The sequence below is a fragment of the Ovis canadensis genome, chromosome 10, assembly GCF_042477335.2.
Source record: "Ovis canadensis isolate MfBH-ARS-UI-01 breed Bighorn chromosome 10, ARS-UI_OviCan_v2, whole genome shotgun sequence".
In the NCBI taxonomy this organism is placed as follows: Eukaryota; Metazoa; Chordata; class Mammalia; order Artiodactyla; family Bovidae; genus Ovis; species Ovis canadensis.
Window position 1 is genome coordinate 48,161,227 of NC_091254.1, and position 16,096 is coordinate 48,177,322.

Sequence of the window (16,096 nt, forward strand, 5' to 3'; positions counted from 1 at the left end):
ACGACCCTGTATGCAAGACAGGGAAAGAGACACAGATGTGTATAACGGACTTTTGGACTCAGAGGGAGAGGGAGAGGGTGGGATGATTTGGGAGAATGACATTCTAACATGTATACTATCATGTGAATTGAATCGCCAGTCTATGTCTGACGCAGGATGCAGCATGCTTGGGGCTGGTGCATGGGGATGACCCAGAAAGATGTTATGGGGAGGGAGGTGGGAGGGGGGTTCATGTTTGGGAATGCATGTAAGAATAAAACATTTTAAAATTAAAAAAAAAAAAAAAAAAAACTTATTAATTCCAAAAAAAAAAAAGAAAAATAAATCCAAATCTTCTAATGTTAAAAGGATTTTATCAACTTTTAAGATAGTAATTCACCCTATCATAGTATCTTCTAATAATAAAATCCATGTCCAATTAAAAAATTCCATACAGACATAGGACACTGAATATCCTACAACTTCATGCATTATGTCATTCTAAGCTCTTCAAAGAGGTTCCGTGCAGTATGTATGTATGCACTCCGGAGGAACATGCTTTCATCAGAACAAATCACACACAGAGCCAACACCACACAAAAAAAAAAGGAAAGAAAACTTCACAATGCATTTGGATTGGAAAAAAATTTTTTAAAGAATATTAGGTATGCCAAGGGCACAGCAAGAAGGGCATTTTCATACTGGTTGGTGAGTAAATCTTTTTGGAAAGCACTTTCACAACATATGCAATGGGACTCCAAAAGGTCCCTCCCTTTAAGACCATGATTCAATTTCTAGGTATTTGCCTTAAGGAAATGACCAAAATATGAACAAAAACTCATAATAAAATCAAAGAGCATTTTCTGTGTGCTTGGCTCTGCTAAGGTTTTACAATGCTCAAACCTATCCCATGAAGTAGGGACTGTTATTTCCCCTACTTCATTAAGCAGCAAGAGGATAAAAGAGCTTGAATACGGTCACAGAGCTTGTGAACAGCTGAGCCAGGCTCTATGGCCAGCAAACAGGCTGGCCACCACACCACACTGCCTCTCTCTGCAAGGGTGCCCAGTACAGTGACACTTCCCAAAGCAAAGGTCTGGAGACAAACACTGACTGGAGGATGGTGGCTGACTGAATGATGACATATCCATTCATAAAACTGACGATAAGCACATTAAAATATTTGTAAAGAATTACTGACTGATTAAAACTTGCGATATATTACGCAAGAAAGAACAGGTTACAAAACAACACATGGATCATGGTCCTGATTTTTAAAATGTGTATAATATATGCATTCAGATAGTTACATAAGACAAAGGCACATACAAATCTGAGTCCTTTACAAAAATAAAATCTTAAATACATAACACAAAATTTGTGAAATATAATGCAAACTTAAAAATTTCCCTACTGAATATTTAACTAATTTTTCAGACACAGGAATTTAATTCCCTCAATAGGACTGTTAGAATGTAAAATTACAGTAACATTACTTACTCTTCTTATCCGATGAGCTACTAAAATCTATACCTCCAAGGCCTTCATTACCAGCAGCTGAAGTAGCTGCTGTAGTTCCCAGAGTCAGGCCTAAAGCACTTTGTCCAAGTCCTACAAACAAGCCAAACATCACTGATAAGGTTCCTCACCCTAATATATAATGACTTCCCCAAATGACCAACACACTCAACACCTTTAAGCTGGATCCCAGCTTATCATCACGCTTGACTTAGACAAATAAAAAGAAACAAGTCCAGAGCATGCTTTGGACAAAGACTGATAATCTCACTTGTATTCAATGCTGTATGTAGTTTGGATGATGTGATTTTTATCAAGAGGGCCAGAATATATCTGTTAACTGATATACATGGACACTAGATTTTATTTGATGTTTTAAAACCATATCAAAGTAGTTTTAGCGTGCACATTTTTCAGGTGATTACTTGTCTTCCAATCATGCTTTGGAATTCTATACTTCAAAATCATCCAGTATTGGATGTATAAATTAACCTGATGGGGGAAATAAGGTATATAGTCAAATCTTCAAATTGTACATTTCAAATATCTTACAGTTTTACCTGTCAATTATATTTCAACAAAGCTGGGGAAAAAGAAATAATCTAGCATGAATTTATAAGGTTTTTAGTATAATACAAAGCAAAGAGTTTTACTATTAATGAAATTTAAAGAACTGATAGAAACTTGCAGTCGAAAAATCGAAATTTCACATTCTCAAGTTCTTTTGATTAAACACACAAACAAAAAAAAGACTTCACCTATTTAAATTCTACTTCACAGACAAAAGGTCGTGGAAGAGCTAGACTACAGTTAATCTTAAGTCATCAACGTATATCTGTGAATCAAGTCAAAACTTCAAAGACCCTGCCCTGGTAAATCATTTAAGTCCATGCATTCTCAAGCTGACATAAGTGTGTTCTTTTTAGACAAGACTATTTACTTTAAAAACAGAAAACAGCAGGATGTACTGGATAAGAGCATGGGATAAATGAAAACTGGATTTAAATCCTGACAATGTGTGGGAAACACACAGCTGGATAAATGTTATGAATTTTTTAAAAAATCAATAGCACTTTCAGGTTAACATTAACATAGAGTAAACACTGAATGCTGTTGTCAACCAAAACTCAACATCGAGATACAAAAGCAACCCTGACTCTTCTATTGTTTTTGTGTTTTGATCTCACTGGAATCTTTGGGAAAGATGTTTAAATATTTATCCTGCAAAGAAATGTATGCTACAGTAAGCCAGTGATTTGGTTAAGAGAAGATACTCACCAAAAAAAAAGAGACATCTACAAAACTAATAAAATCATTTAATACTTGCTTTTAATGCCTTGCTTCAAAGCACTCTAATACCCTTTCCTAACATCTGTAACAAAAAGCCATTCCCAGAACCCGGTCAGGGTCAGGAGGTCAAGTTCTCTCACAGTGAATTTAGAGGCTAAACAATTCAGTACTATCCAAGTGCCATTTATTCAAAAGATAAGTTTTTCTGGAACAGTTTACTGACTCTTGAAACAGGTCCTTCTTTGTCTCCTTATCTAGTCATGCTGAGAAAATGTATTTCTAAAATATGGCAAAGATATCCAACTATGTATGAAAAATTTTATCATTCACTCTTCTGGAGAGTAGGTATCACCACTTACCTGATGTTGCTGTGCTTGTACCTTGGAAAAGTGAGCCTCCCAAACCAGTCAAGGCACCCCCTAAAGAGAGGCCTGTCGAGGCAGTGGTAGTTGTGGCTGCTGTTCCACTCAAGTTATTCAGGGTAAATCCTGTGGATGCTATAAAAAATGAAAACCGTAAGACTTCAAAAAGAAACATCATTTCTAAGAACATCATAGAAAATACAAAGCATTTTCTTAAACCGATGTCAAGATAAAACTGGCTCTTGGGGAAAACTATTCACTAAAGATAACATTAAATATACTTAATAATAGAGAGAAATATTACCTTTAAAACAAAAACCAGTGACAAGCATAAGCTTTGATTAATACCAGCATGGTATCAGGTGAGAGAGTGCAGACAGTAGTAGTTTTCAACCCAGACTACCAGCTCCACACTCAAAACCAGATGACTCCTAACCAGGCAAGGTTTATGCAGTCTTTATCCTTCCCTGTCGCCAGAATGTTCCTTGAGAACAAAGCAGACAGGAACAGATTCATGCATGACCTCTCATCCAGTACCCCGCTTTGCTCTGTAAAGAGACCAACTTCCAAGAGGGCCTCTGCTGCTTTAATGCTCAAGGCAGATCTTCACAAACCAGTAATTCAGTGCGTCAACACTGCTGAATGACTGAAATAAAAATTTTCCCCAACCGAAGTTACCTTTTCTAAAGGTGGACACCTGTGTTCACTAACTGAATGAAATGAGAATAAAACTAGAAAATGCCACTATTCTCCATCAGCCTCACCTGCAGGAGTGGATGTCAGTGCAGACGAGAGCGTGAGACCGCTGGCCGAGGTAGAGGCGATGGGCAGCGCAAAGGGCGTGGCGGACGCTGCGGGTTTACTGAAGCCTAAACTGAAGCCTATCGTAGATGCAGATGTCGTGGCTGCCGTTCCTGTTTTAAAAAGAATCCCGTCTTACCGTAATCATATGTATATCGGTATCAATCAGGACCCTAAAAGTCTAAGATCCTACTTTGTGTAGATAGAACAGATATATGCACTTATAAACAAAGAGAGAAATCATTCACCAAATCACAGTGAACACCGAAGAGGAAAATCCAACTGAGGTGGTGATACTGGAATTCACCTTCGGCCCCACCTCCAGATTTACCTAGAACAGCGCTTCCCCTCCTTTTTTTTATACTCAACAGAAAAAGTCTTCCTTCTCCAATACTAAATTCAAACACCTCCTCTGCTGCTGGCAACGCTCCTCCTCTGCCCCGCTGTCAGTGCCCAGCTGCCGCTCTTCTCCTCCCCATTCCGCTCCTCCAGTCCCTCCTGTCTGTCTCCTTCCTCAGTTCACTTCTCTTAAAGTACAGCTGATTTAACAATGATTCAAGTGTACAGCAAAGTGATTCAGTTTTATAAATACATACTTTTTTTTCTTCAGGTTCTTTTCCATTACAGGTTATGATGAGACACTGAATTTAGTTCCCCGTTCTGTCTATTGATACTTCACATATACTACTTGGGTATCTCTGTTCACTTACTAAATCATACTCTATCTGGCTCCATTTTTGCTCTCTCACTTTCTAAAACATCTTGCCCACATTCAGAATCTCAACTGTAGGTTCATGGGTCCAAGTCAATATCTATCTGAGTCTCCAAAGCTATCTCTGCCTTATGTCCCTCTGGACTCTACATGTCTCCCTATAAAAACTTCCCTAAATTCCCCACAGTCAACTGGGTTGCTAAAGCCGGAGACCATGAACATCCATGATATACTTTCTCTCCCCTGCATTCTGTCAATTCTACTTCAGAGATACCACCACCTCCAGCACATTCCGCTAAAACTCAATATTCAAAGCATCATGCAGACTCAAGGCCACAGCCAGAAGCAGTAGCTCAAAATTATTACACAAAGTAATTATGAATGACCTGCATTTTGGCATCTCCTGAAAACTGAGAGAAAAGAAGCCAGAAACCATGCTCCTGGCTTGCCCCTGCCACAACTGGAGTCCCTGCCAGGGTAATGTGCTTCAGACCCACACAGGTTCTAAAATCTCACAAGAGAAGCCAACTGCTTGACCGTGTAACCAATCCTGTCTAAAACTTCAGTGGCAAACAGACATGCTTTCTGTGGATAGTAGGCAAGCAGCATCCAAGTAAAGAAAGTCCACAAATCTTTAATTTATTTCAATTTTAAACCTACATTTAACTAAATGAATTAACTTTTGTGGTTCCTGTCCTCTCATCTTTTTGCATTATTCCCTGGCATCAAGGTCAACCCTGTTACCCTCATTCCATAGTATAGAGCTGGAAGGGAATCTAAAACCTTTCATCCCTCCTTTGATAGATAACTAAAAGCTGCCAGATAGGCGATGGCACCCCACTCCAGTACTCTTGCCTGAAAAATCCCACGGACGGAGGAGCGTGGTGGGCTGCAGTCCATGGGGTCTCGAGGAGTCGGACACGACCGAGCGACTTCACTCTCACTTTTCACTTTCATGCATTGGAGAAGGCAATGGCAACCCACTCCAGTGTTCTTGCCTGGAGAATTCCAGGGATGGCGGAGTCTGGTGGGCTGCTGTCTACGGGATCGCAGAGTCGGACACGACTAACGTGACTTAGCTGCAGCATGACTGTCTAAGGCCTCACAACTATTTAGAGGTACAACCAGCGTTTAATTCCAAGACTTTTGGCCTAAAATTTGGTACCTTTTTTCCATTAAAAGGGCTTAAATGACTGAAAAATATAACTGTGAAATAAAGTTTGACAAAAAAAATCTGTATTTAAAATTTTTTCTGAATTAGAAAAGGATTACACAGTCATCGATTTTATTTTTTAAACACTCAAGTACTGAAAGGTTCTTTAAGAAATCAGCATCTGTTATCTGTATCAGGTCTTCACACGCTATCTTCTACAGCCCAACTCTGAGAGAGATCAGGAAAGAGCAGGAAACCACAGATCTAGGACCTCCCCTCAGAAACCCTTACCCAGAGTTAATCCTGTAGTTATAGTTGTTGTTATTGCTGGGGACAAAAAGAGAAATAAGCTTGAATCATCAGTGGAAGACTGCACTCCTTTGCCCTCTCATAGGGGAGGATTTGAAATCACCCTGAGGGAGCTGTAACACTGCTGATGAGGCTGAGGGGCAACAGTGTCTTCCACCACAATCACGATCTAACACTAGTGTTCTTCCTATAGCATTGGTTCCCTTATTACAAGCTGTATATAGTTTGGTTAATTAGGGACTGAGTTGTAAAATGCAAGGACTACTGCCTATAAGAAAATCAGGCAAGGAGAATAAAAAAAAAAAGCTACTCCCAACAAAACACCAGCACTGCCTCAAGAGGCACGCTCATGGTACTCCCACGGTCCTTCCGCGGCCTCTGTGTGGCTGTGGGAAGTGCCACAGTGAGGCTGGCAGCTCAACACCAAAGGCGGCAACAGAGACCAAGAGGCTCTGAGGGCAGAGGACAAAGGCAAGCAAGGAAGCAAACTTTTAAATGGTGGCACCAGTGAAACATATTTTTGGCTTGAAACAAAATATATTTTATTATTATTATTAAAATGTCTACCAGAAAGCTTTACCTCCTGCCCTTTCCCACTGAAACTATTGTTTGTAATAGTAAAAAAAAAAATCTAAGACATCTCTTAGGGATGTAAATTATAATGTTACAGCAAAATAGGAAGCTGACTGTCCCACATATCCTAAATTAATGTCCAAACTCTAAACATGACTTAATCTTCACTAACGTAAAATATAAACTTAATCTAACAAACTTTTGAATTACTTTAATTCATTATATTTAAAAAGATTTATTTTCTTTCATCCTTAGATGTACGTGTGTTGTCCCTCCTTTACGGAAGTAAATCACAGTTAATGGCTGGCCCTATTTCTGGCCCTTAACCCCACATCCCTGTATGGCTTTTCCTATCAGTATTCGCTATTTTTTTAAGTCTACCACCAATGATGATTCTTGTAAAGGGGGAAGACAGAGGACAGAACCTGCAAAGAATGAATATCCCAAACCCACTCCCTGAGAACGTGATGATCCCCCTTACCTGTGCTCGTTCCTCCTAGAGTGAACCCCGTGGCAGGTTTAGATCCGAAGAGGCTGGTTCCAAATCCACCAGAAGCAGATGTTGTAGCTGGAGTGGTGGTGCTCCCAAGGGTCCCAAAATTGAGCCCCACAGTAGGGTTGCTTGTTTATAAAAAAACACAAAGTAAAGTCTACTAGAGCCAGTACTTGTTTAAGAGAAATGCAAGCTAGCTCTTCGAAGTTAGTATCTCACACATCTCCACAGGGTACAAAAATAACTAACAATTTAACTTTAACCAACCAAGCTCAAATATTTTTCTGTTCTCTTTAATAATAAGCCCACATATAAAATTATCCCTAAAAAAAAGGTAACATCATTCTTCAAGAAAAGTAGGATCTAGAGCAGCTAGGATTTCAGATCCCAAGGAGTTATAAACAGGATCACATATATTCTGCTCTCACCAGTTTTTGTTTGAAAGCTGACGTATTTTAAAACAACCATAGCAAGTTCTATAAATGTGGATCATTCTCCTTTTGAACTAAGTATGTACAATTCACACTGCTAAGCTCATTTGTCCTTCCCCAACTGCTACAGAAAACACATGACAGAAACAGAAAAGTGAGTCTGAGTTGTCTCCACCACGTCTCTATCACTGTATTACCACCACTGCGACTGGGGGTGAGGGGCACAAACAGATGCGTCCTGGCACGAGGAACCTGCAAAGCAGAACTACCCTCTACCACGACAGTGTGAAACTGGCAGAAGTCAGCACTCTTCAGAGCCTCTGAAAGCTTAAAAAAGAGCAGCTGACAATGACAAGTAATGTGAACAAAGTTCACAGCTTTTCAACTGTTCTTAGCAAGCTGCAAAGGCTCAAATTTTCTATCTATAAATGGGAGAACAAATTATGAAAACAAGCCAAAATATCTTGACAATCTGAGACTTCAAAAATTATGTAGTAGAGTTGAGAGTGATTATAACCTGTATAACATAAAGGGAAATCCCGTTCATCCCATGCCCAAATCTCTATTTCTTCTCTCTCTGTCCTTCCACATAGACATAAATGCCACAACATAACCCAACGTCAGTTTTAAAAGAATCTTCAAAGCCTGCAGCATTTCAACTAAAGGGGCAGGCAGCAGTGACTGGGCCAGGCTCCAGTACCAGCTCTCCAACCTCCTGGCACTTGTGTGACATATCCTTTCTGAGCCTCTATCTCCTCATTAGCAAAATGGGAATAACAAGGATTTTCTATAAAGATTTAGAGATTATGAGGAGCACATTAACTTCATTCAATAAATGTTGTTGCTACTGTTATCATAAGGAGCACTTATAAATTCAACTAAACACACTATGTACAAGATATTATGCCAGGAAATCACTGTGAGAGGAATAGAGAGGGAAGAGCTTCTTAAGGAAGGAGAACTTGGGATCAATCGTCAGCACTGAGCAGGAAAAAGGAGAAGGTGCACCCTGTGTCTGTCCTCATCAGCAAAGTGTGCGTGCCCCTGGTGTACAAGCACAGGGGACTTGCAGAGCAGGGCTGCAAGGCCTCACCCACAATCACAGTCAACTGAATCAAACAGAATTTTACGAAAGAGAATCAAATTAAGAAAATGTTTATTATGCTCCCTTTGCTCTGAAACAAATCAGCAACTCCATGTTTTTGCTGCTTTTCCATGAACATACAACAGATATATAGTGAAAGTATGCACATTTAAGACAAGTATTTAAAATTTCTTGACAATTCAAGACAAGTGGAGACACAATGAAGTGTTTCACAACTTCACAAAGTTGAAAACATTACCAAAGAAAATACAGCCAAGTGAAATCTTACTTCACCAGAGAAGCAAAGGAGAAATTTCTCTGTGGCAGAGAAGTTCACTGAAAGAAAAACAGAAAGCTACCCCAGATCTAATCAATTACTGTCTTAAACAATATAATTATCTGCCAACTCCTCAAAAGAATGTGTTGTAGAAAAGTCAGAAGACGAGGCAGATCTGGAATGGAATCTTACCTTCCCTGCCGGTCTTACTGTGGACTTCAGAGCCAAACTAACAGGTGACATTTACAGAGTAAACCAGCTCATTTCACCCAGCAACGCTTTGAGATAAACAGTATGTTATCATACCCTCTTCCCAGATGTGGGAACTGAAGCTTGGAGAGTAACTTCCCCAAATTGATTTCCCAAAAGAATGCTAGGTCTCCAAACCAGTACTTCAATAGTCAGGTGTTAGACCATCTCTTCTTTTATTAATTTCCCAAGACTTTCTAAAGCATATATAAATTTTTCAAGTTTATTACTCAATCATTCAACAAGTATTTATTTTAAAAAAGCCCTTTTATATGGCCAGGCACTATCACAGGGTCTTGGAGTGATAAATGAGCTTAAGACCTTGCCCTCAGGAAGTTTCCAAACAGAGAAATATTTATCATTCACGCAGGTGGTGCTAGTGGTAAAGAACACACCTGCCAATGCAGGAGATGTAAGAGATGCAGGTTCAATTCCTGGGTCAGGAAGATCCCCTGGAGGAGTCCATGGCAACCCACTCCGGTATTCTTGTCTGGAGAATCCCACAGACAGAGAAGCCTGCTAGGCTATATAGTCCATAGGGTTTCGACAAACGACAAACATACCAAAACAACTCGGCACACACATTGAACAAGTATGTACTGAGCTCCACTGTCTCTTGGAAAACCAGCATGAAAAGATCTCCACCATCATGGAGCTTACACTGTACTGCTGAGATCAGACAATAAACAAGTCAACAAAATGAAATGAAATGACCATAACTGTTTAAGTGCTTTGACATCAGGTAAGGGACAGAGACCCCTCTCGGCTGACAGGTCTCGCAAAGCCTCCCTGGGCTGTAACCACCTGAGGCCCACATGCAGGCATCAGCTCAGTACAGCAGGTGGCAGGGCAATTCCAAGCAGAGGGAACTGTCCTCAAGTTGGAAGGGGTTTGGCCTTCACTTGAGGAACTGAGAAAACACCCAAGCTGTGTTTTTCAAACTAAGATCAGGATCCACCACAGGAGAATAACCAGCATTTTAAAAAAGAAAGAAACAAAGAAAGAAACAAAAGTATCAAGTCAAAAAAGAAAAAGATCAAAAGATCAAAGTGCATAGAAAATATCAAAGTGTAAGGGTAGTATCTTTTGTTGAAACTTTGTTTCAGTTACTTATTGGTGTGCCTGCAGGCTTTTTTTTTGTTTTTTATTTTGTTTTTTGTTACAGTGTACCTATATTACTGAATTGGAGCAAACAAAAGAGGTGGGCTCAGGATATCTGAAGAGGTTCCAGACCAGGTCTGGTGGACCATGGTAAGACTCATTTTTATTTCATTTGGAGAAGAGCAGAAAATCATTGATGAAAGTCAATGGAAACAAAAATGTTTAATCACCCTGGCGATAATGTTGTTAGGAAAAAAAAAAAGCTGATGTGAATGCAGCTGAGACAATTGGGATCCCAGGGAACTAATCAAAGTAGAAGATGGAAGCAGTTTTCATCTAACATGAGAAAGGTCACTGGTTGAGATATTGGCAGGAATCTTAAGTATTTTCATAAGAAAATAGCTTCAGGAAAACAGGACTTATTTTACCACCTAAAAGAGAGCCTATTACATAGGAGCCTGTTCTACAAATGACAAGAGCCTACAAAGAGGGTGGGGTCTCTAGAAGTAAAGCAAATGGAAAGCGAAGCATTAAAAAGATCAGGCCTTACTGATTATGAGGGAAGGAGTTATTAAGGAAAACTCCAGATTTCTGACCTCACTGCATAGTCTGTGCCCCCCTCCCTTTTGGTACAGACAAAGCTATAGGTTTTGTTTTGGTGTGTTTTTTTGGCCTTGATAATCTACAACCACATTCTTCAAGTTTCAGGAGCTATCTTGTAATTCATTCTGCACACGCCTCTTGATTTAATGATCTCTTCCATTTTTGTATTCAGAAGACTGAGTTTAAGATTAAATCTCACATCATTAAAAAGATCTTTATCTTAATTGCCTCTTTCTGGAGATCAAAGCCAAACGGTTGTCACACTTTGGGGCGGGGAGCGGTAGTGAGCAGCAGGCTCCAGAAAAACGAAGACGATGGGGCCTACATTTTACAAGCCCCAAGTAAAAAACAATGCGAATCGACACAACGCCCTCACCTGCGTTATACTAATTTGCAGAGACTGTTCGAAATTACCGCCAATAATTGCTGTAACAAGTATTTGAAACAAACAGAAAACCCCACAAAAGCTCAGATAGGGTTCCATGAAGCACAAAAGGTGTGAAACAGTGTTTAAAATAACCTGGAAATCATTAACGACCCAAACCACACATCCTGCAACGGCGTCTCAATTACCGGGGACAAACTTGACAAACTTAATATTTCCTATTGTCTTTTTCTAACCCCAACAAGCTGAGATCCACTCAGTCGCTCGACATTCAACGGGCGCCGCAGTAGAGCGCCGGGATGGGCCCAGAGAAGCCGCGATGCCGCCGCCGAGCCTCCCCACCCAGGCCGCGCGCGAACCCCAGGCCGTCCCCAGCCTCTTAGGGCGCTCCCACAGGACCTTTGTCCCCCAGGCCGCCCCCCACAGGCCCCTCGCCCCCAAGGTCGCCCCCCATAGACCCCTCTTCCCCCAGGCCGCCCCCACAGGCCCCTCGCCCCCCAGAGATCACTTATCCTCTAGGTCGCCCCTCACAGGCCCCTCGGCCCCCAGGCCCCTCGGCCCTCAGGCTGCCTCCCGCAGGCCCCCACCCCCACTCGCCCCCGCCTTCAGGCCCCAGCCCCCGAGGCCGCCTGCCCCCAGCCCAGCCGGGAAAGAGGCCGCTCGCGCTTACCTGGACGTCCCGGTCCCGAAGGAGAAACCTCCGCCCGTGCCGCTCCCGCCAGCGGCCACGGTGGAGGAACCCAGCGTGCTGCTCCCGAAGGAGAACCCTGTGGACATGGCTACGGGCTCCGCGCGCCGTCGGCAAACTAAAGGGTCGGCACGCCGTTCCCGCCTCAAGGCCCAGGTGGGCCCGGCAGCATCGCTCCCGCCGAGCCGCGACCTGGCGCGAACGCCGAGCCCCGCAGCCGCGAAGACAGGCTTGACGGGGGTGGAGGCCGCGCCGCGCACGTCTGAGCTGGTCGCGCGCACGGACCTCCGGAAGCGCGCCCGCCGCGCAGGGGCTGCTGGGAAGGGGCGGGACCAGCGCGCCGCGCAAGGCGCCCTGGGACGGACGGGGGGCTGTGCCCGGAGGTCCCGCTGGGATAGTGCTTTGGTTTCAGTTCAGTTTTGCGTTTGTTTCTTTGGTGTATGGCTGTTGAATCTCAGTCAGTTCAGTTCAGTCGCTCTTTGCGACCCCATGGACTGCAGCACGCCAGGCCTCCCTGTCCATCACCGACTCCCGGAGTTTAAGTCGGTGATGCCATTCAACCATCTCATCCTCTGTCCTCCCCTTCTCCCGCCCTCAATCTTTCCCAGCACCAGGGTCTTTTCAAACGAATAAGCTCTCCGCATCAGGTGGCCAAAGTATTGGAGCTTCAGCTTTCGCATCAGTCCTTCCAGTGAATATTCAGAACTGATTTCTTTTGGGATGGATTGGTTGGATCTCCTTGCAGCCAAAGGGACCACCAAGAGTCTTCGCCAACATCACAGTTCAAAAGCATCGATCCTTCGGCGCTCAGCTTTCTTGAATCTCAGTTATTGCTTATATCTTTGCCGCCTGCCAGGGAAGATGCACAGTGGACCGGACAAAAAAGTTCCGAAGCGAGAACGATGTAAGGGTTCCGTAAGCAAACCTTACACATAAGAAAAACGGGGTTTTAAAGAGGAGATTCCCTCTGGCAGGAGGATGAGGAAAGGCTTGCGGGCTGTGGTGCATTTGAGGTCCACCAAATCCAGGTGCACCTTGTTTTTCCATCAGAGGTTGTCACGTTACTCTTGCAAAGGATTTTCCTACCTGTTGTTTTTTCCAGTAAAATACAGTTAATAAGCAACCGCTGTATTTGCTTTCCAAAACAATTCCCACCAGGACACTGCCTTGATCAGAAACCCAAAGACTCCTTCCTTGTGGTACTCAGTGGCTTATAAGTGACGTCTCTTTATAACCTGAAATCCCACAGCTCCCCTTAATGCAGCATTTTCTCCTGCCTTGAGCTTGAGCAACCTGACACGCTCTGAACTGTGTCCCTCCGCAACTCACATGTTGAAAACGTAATCCCCAATGTCCTGGTAGTTATTTGAGATGGAGCCTTTGGGAGGCAATGGCTGGATGGCATCACCGACTCGGTGGACATGAGTTTGGGTGAACTCTGGGAGTTGGTGATGAAGAGGGAGGCCTGGCGTGCTGCAGTTCATGCGGTCACAAAGAGTCAGACACGACTGAGCGACTGACTGAACTGAACTGAAGGCTTAGATGAGGTCGTGAGAGTGGGACCCCATGACAGGACTGGTTCCCTGATAATGAGACACCAGATACAACACTGTAAAGCAAATATGTGTCTGTGCGTGTGCATTCGAAATGTTTAGTGGATCGGTCCTGTTGGGCTCTGCGACCCCATGGACTGTAGCCCGCCAGGCTCCTCTCCATAGGATTTTCCAGGCAAGAATACTGGAGTGGGTTCTGATTCCCTTCTCCAGGGGAACTTCCCAACCCAGGGATGGAACCCGCCTCTCCTGCATTGGCAGATGGATTCTTTACCGCAGAGCCACCTGGGAAGTCAAAGCAACTATACTTCAATAAAAATTAATTTTAAAAAAGAGGAAAACTTATTTTAAAGGAAAAAAATTGTTTTTAATTTATAAAAGTTCTATTTGGTTCTTCTTCATGTCTGCTAGATCATTAAGAAACTATTTTTTTCCCCATACACTGCAGATATTTTCATCATGTCTGATCTCTTTAAACATAATGAGCATATTTTTTTTTACAAGCTAAGCCTGGTAATTATAAACACTTATTGCCACTTATGCTGTTCTTGCAAATTATCTCTTTAAGAATTGTTTCCTCTTGTGCTAGTTTTTATGGTGGCTAATGATTTTCCCTGGAAAACTAATTGTGAGGGTTATTTAAAATTTATTATAGAGTGGCATTTCACACATACACACACACACACACACACACACACACAGGATTTGTGTTTGCTATGCTAACATTCCTTGCTGTCCTTCAGTTGCTAAGTCCAACTCTTTGCTACCCCATGGACTGCAACACATCAGGCTTCCTTGTCCTCCATCATCTCCCAGAGTTTGCTCAAACTCATGTCCATTGAGTCCGTGATGCCATCCAACAATCTCATCCTCTGTGGCCCTCACATTCCTAGGCACTAATCCCAAATGTTTAAAAATACATTCACAACCTGAAAGTTTTTTTGAAAGTCTTTTAGGTGGGATGAATCTAGGTTATATAAATTTATTCAATGATCTTTTTAGTTCAGTTAGTTCAGTCGATCATTCGTGTCCGACTCTTTGCAACCCCATGAATCGCAGCACACCAGGCCTCCCTGTCCATCACCAACTCCCGGAGTTCACTCAGATTCACGGCCATCGAGTCAGTGATGCCATCCAGCCATCTCATCCTCTGTCGTCCCCTTCTCCTCCTGCCCCCAATCCCTCCCAGCATCAAAGTCTTTTCCAGTGAGTTAACTCTTAGCATGAGGTGGCCAAAGTACTGGAGTTTCAGCTTTAGCATCATTCTTTCCAAAGAAATCCCAGAGCTGATCTCCTTCAGAATGGATTGGTTAGATCTCCTTGCAGTCCAAGGGACTCTCAAGAATATTCTCCAACACCACAGTTCAAAAGCATCAATTCTTCGGCACTCAGCTTTCTTCACAGTCCAACTCTCACATCCATACATGACTACTGGAAAAATCGTAGCCTTGACTAGACGGACCTTAGCCGGCAAAGTAATGTCTCTGCTTTTGAATATGCTATCTAGGTTGGTCATAACTTTTCTTCCAAGGAGTAAGTGTCTTTTAATTTCATGGCTGCAATGGGATGAATCTAGGTTATATAAATTTATTCAATGATCTTTTTAGGTAAAGGTAAAATGTTAACGTAAATTTCCTGCAGTATTCTGGGCACTGGATTGGTTGAGACTCCTTCTGGTCCTGGCTTCACGTAGGTAGAATCTCCCATTGTGCTCCCTTCCTGAGGTGGGCCCTATACTTTGACTCCTGGACTTTGGGTGATTCGAGAGTGTCAAAAGAGGTTCTAAATTCACCTGGTTTGGAAATGGCCCTTTGGCAGGAATTCCTGCTTCCTGCTTACCTTTCTGCATACACACTTTCCCTTCTATTTTGCACTTGTAAGTCCTCACTCTCTTCTTAGTTATTTGGTACTTTATGGAATTTGATTTTCTATTTTATTTATTCATTCATACATTTATTTTGGCCATGTTGGGAGGTATATGGGATCTTAGCTCCCCCCACCAGGGATCAAATCTGCACCACCTGCATTGGAAGGGCAAAATCTTAACTGCTGGGTTGCCAAGGAAGTCCCTTGATTTTCTATTTTAGATATGATTTTACTTTTTTTTTTTAAAAAAAAAAAAGCACAGACTCATTTCCTAGCCTATCAAATTACCACGAATGAAACTTGTAATGGATTTTGAAAAACAAATCAATACAGAACAGTGTTAAGAATACAGACTCTAGAGTCAGACTGTCTGGCTTTACCTCTGGAATCTAGGCTTTATCTGCTGTGTTATGTTGGGCAAGTTACTTTATTGTATTTCACTTTCATCTTTAAAATGAGAAGGATAATAGTATTTTCCCCATAATACAGATAAAGCACTTAGTACTCTTCCTGCCACCTGGTAATTAAAGTGTTAGTATTGTTACTTCTCTAACTGAAAAAAGAGAAGATGAGAAATGACAAGAGAAGAGAAGGGGGAGATAGAGTTTTGATGGTATGTGTATGAGGATGTGAAATGGAGAAAATGACAAAACCTTGGGGAAAAATAAT

The 16,096-nt window shown here is 42.3% G+C and overlaps 1 protein-coding gene across 3 annotated transcripts in view; it reads right to left on the reverse strand.

Moving 5' to 3' along the window:
* NUP58 (nucleoporin 58) overlaps nt 1-12,325 on the reverse strand; it is a 36,006-nt gene extending 23,681 nt beyond the window's left edge. For 2 of the 3 annotated variants that reach the window (XM_069602280.1, XM_069602278.1), the window contains exons 1-5: nt 11,991-12,325; nt 7,179-7,318; nt 3,914-4,063; nt 3,147-3,284; nt 1,480-1,590 (exon numbers count right to left, since the gene is read on the reverse strand). In XM_069602280.1, coding sequence (XP_069458381.1) covers nt 1,480-1,590; nt 3,147-3,284; nt 3,914-4,063; nt 7,179-7,318; nt 11,991-12,097 — 646 coding nt within the window. In that variant the 5' untranslated portion in view covers nt 12,098-12,325. The remainder of the gene's footprint in view (nt 1-1,479; nt 1,591-3,146; nt 3,285-3,913; nt 4,064-7,178; nt 7,319-11,990) is intronic. The other variant, XM_069602279.1, reaches the window with a different exon arrangement.
* Nucleotides 12,326-16,096: the final 3,771 nt, after the last annotated feature.